This window comes from Papilio polytes, unplaced genomic scaffold (genome assembly GCF_000836215.1).
Source record: "Papilio polytes unplaced genomic scaffold, Ppol_1.0 DF821733.1, whole genome shotgun sequence".
NCBI lineage: Eukaryota > Metazoa > Arthropoda > Insecta > Lepidoptera > Papilionidae > Papilio > Papilio polytes.
In genome coordinates this window covers 1,033,669-1,035,586 of record NW_013527471.1, presented here as the reverse complement: position 1 = coordinate 1,035,586, position 1,918 = coordinate 1,033,669, and the positions used below count along the sequence as shown (strand labels likewise).

The 1,918-nt window shown below is 37.7% G+C and overlaps 1 protein-coding gene across 3 annotated transcripts in view; it reads left to right on the top strand.

The window, feature by feature from the left end:
- Nucleotides 1-1,918, top strand: part of LOC106108280 (nucleolar protein 4-like) — a 111,173-nt gene continuing 109,255 nt past the window's right edge. For all 3 annotated transcript variants that reach the window (XM_013289399.1, XM_013289398.1, XM_013289397.1), the window contains exons 1-2: nucleotides 1-58; nucleotides 447-1,055. In XM_013289399.1, coding sequence (XP_013144853.1) covers nucleotides 540-1,055 — 516 coding nt within the window. In that variant the 5' untranslated portion in view covers nucleotides 1-58; nucleotides 447-539. The remainder of the gene's footprint in view (nucleotides 59-446; nucleotides 1,056-1,918) is intronic.

Sequence of the window (1,918 nt, the reverse complement as noted above, 5' to 3'; positions counted from 1 at the left end):
CCGTGGTGACGGACCGCATAACTAAGCGTTTACATTTCGTTCGAAAACTTGCTACCCGGTACTTTTTTTATTTACAAAATATTCCCATGTTTTAATTTCAAATTTTAAACAAAAATAATATTTACATTACGTTCAATGTACTTTGAGGCTTATTGGAAATATTAAAACTTTTTAAAGTTATTGTAAATTTTTATTTTCTTATAAATGAAAAAACATAACTATCGAATCGAAAGTAAATATATTTTTTTTACCTTTAAAAAAGGTTTTAAATTAGCCTTAAGAGTATTCCTAGCATTCTCGAGACCAAGTTTAACAGTCGTTTCGGTTGAAAACTTACCAGCCAAAAGTTACCGAAAACTTCTCCGGCATTCTTCTAACTTTCGAGTTCGAACTTAACTTCGAAAAAGTATCCGGAGGCAATTTTCGATTTTATTCATATATCGCAGGTCTACATGGATTCAAAGTGTGGAAGTGTTGCCAGTTTTAACACCACAGTACCCGTTATCACAAAATGCTGTAACTAATTCTTGTGATAAACTATGGCTGCAGCCATGATAAGCGATCGTGGTTTACGTAAAAAATTAACCCAGGAGGCGATACCTGAGAAAACACCACGCAAACCATCGAAAAGAAAATCAACACCTAGCAGTTCGAAGGACAAGAAAAACGAGAATAACAACAACAAGCGTCCCAAGATACAGACAGGAGACCCTAAACTAGATTTATTTTCAACATACCAACCTTGGGTTATCCAAACATATGGAGATTTAGCTAAAACGAAAACGATAACTTTGAAAAAGTATGCTCGGATTTTGCGTACTTTACGTGGAGAAGAATGCAACAGTTCTGATAGTTCCAAGTTCCGTTTCTGGGTGAAAGCGAAGGGTTTCTACGTTGGGAAACCTCCGGGTTATGAAGCTAAGCCGGCGGATGGAATCGTGTGTCGATACAGTGTGGCTGATGCTGAGGGCTGTGCTAGGACGCCGGACGGCTTGGAGATATACAGCGGATCGCAGAATGACCCTCCTCTATACATACCAACGCCACCGCTAAAGGTAAGCATTTAATTCTACAGTCACTAAGGACGCCACTAATTGTTACTTTAGTATGAATTAAGTTTAAAAGACGTCCTTTACTGTTACCCTTAGTTCTTAATTCTTATTTGTTATGTGTTCTTTTCAGAGATTTTTTTACTCTACAAAGGTTTGCGAAATTTCTTACAGTTATAATATACTAGCTGTTGCTCGCGACTTCGTCTGTGTGAAATTTAAAAAATAGTTAAAAAACCTACGTTACTTATAACGAAGCTTTTAATGGAGAAAAATTCGGAAAACGGCGCAGTAGTTTTTGAATTCAATACAAAATAAAATACAAATCTTTCCTCTTTATAAATATGTATGGGAGGACATACAACTGCTTCAGGCAAACGGTAATAACATCTTCAAATGTCCGTGTATGTCGGCAATATGGCGACTGTGAGTTGTAGACTGTTTATTGACCGTTTAAAGTTATCGATACTATCTTGAAAAATGTACTAATTACTATATCTACATGTTTAAAATATCCAAACGAACGCTTGGAGAAGTCTGTACTAAACCCATCTGATGAAATAAGTCACATATATACTTTTTTTATACCATACGGCGGCAAATGAGCAAGCGGCCACCTGAATCCGCCAAAATGGTGAAGCGACATGCCCATAGACATCCGCAATTGCAGATGCGTTGCCATAAAGAGGATATTTCCCCTTCCTATGCATCTCCACCGTCAAATCTATTTCCCCTTCCCATCCTCTCCTTATAAGAAAAGGGTGGTAAAGAGTAAGGAACTTAAATTAGGCCTCCGGCACCACATTCTTCAGACGAAACACGGAATTGCTTCCACTTCACGGCTGTCTTCTGTGTGGTCGTGGTATTAC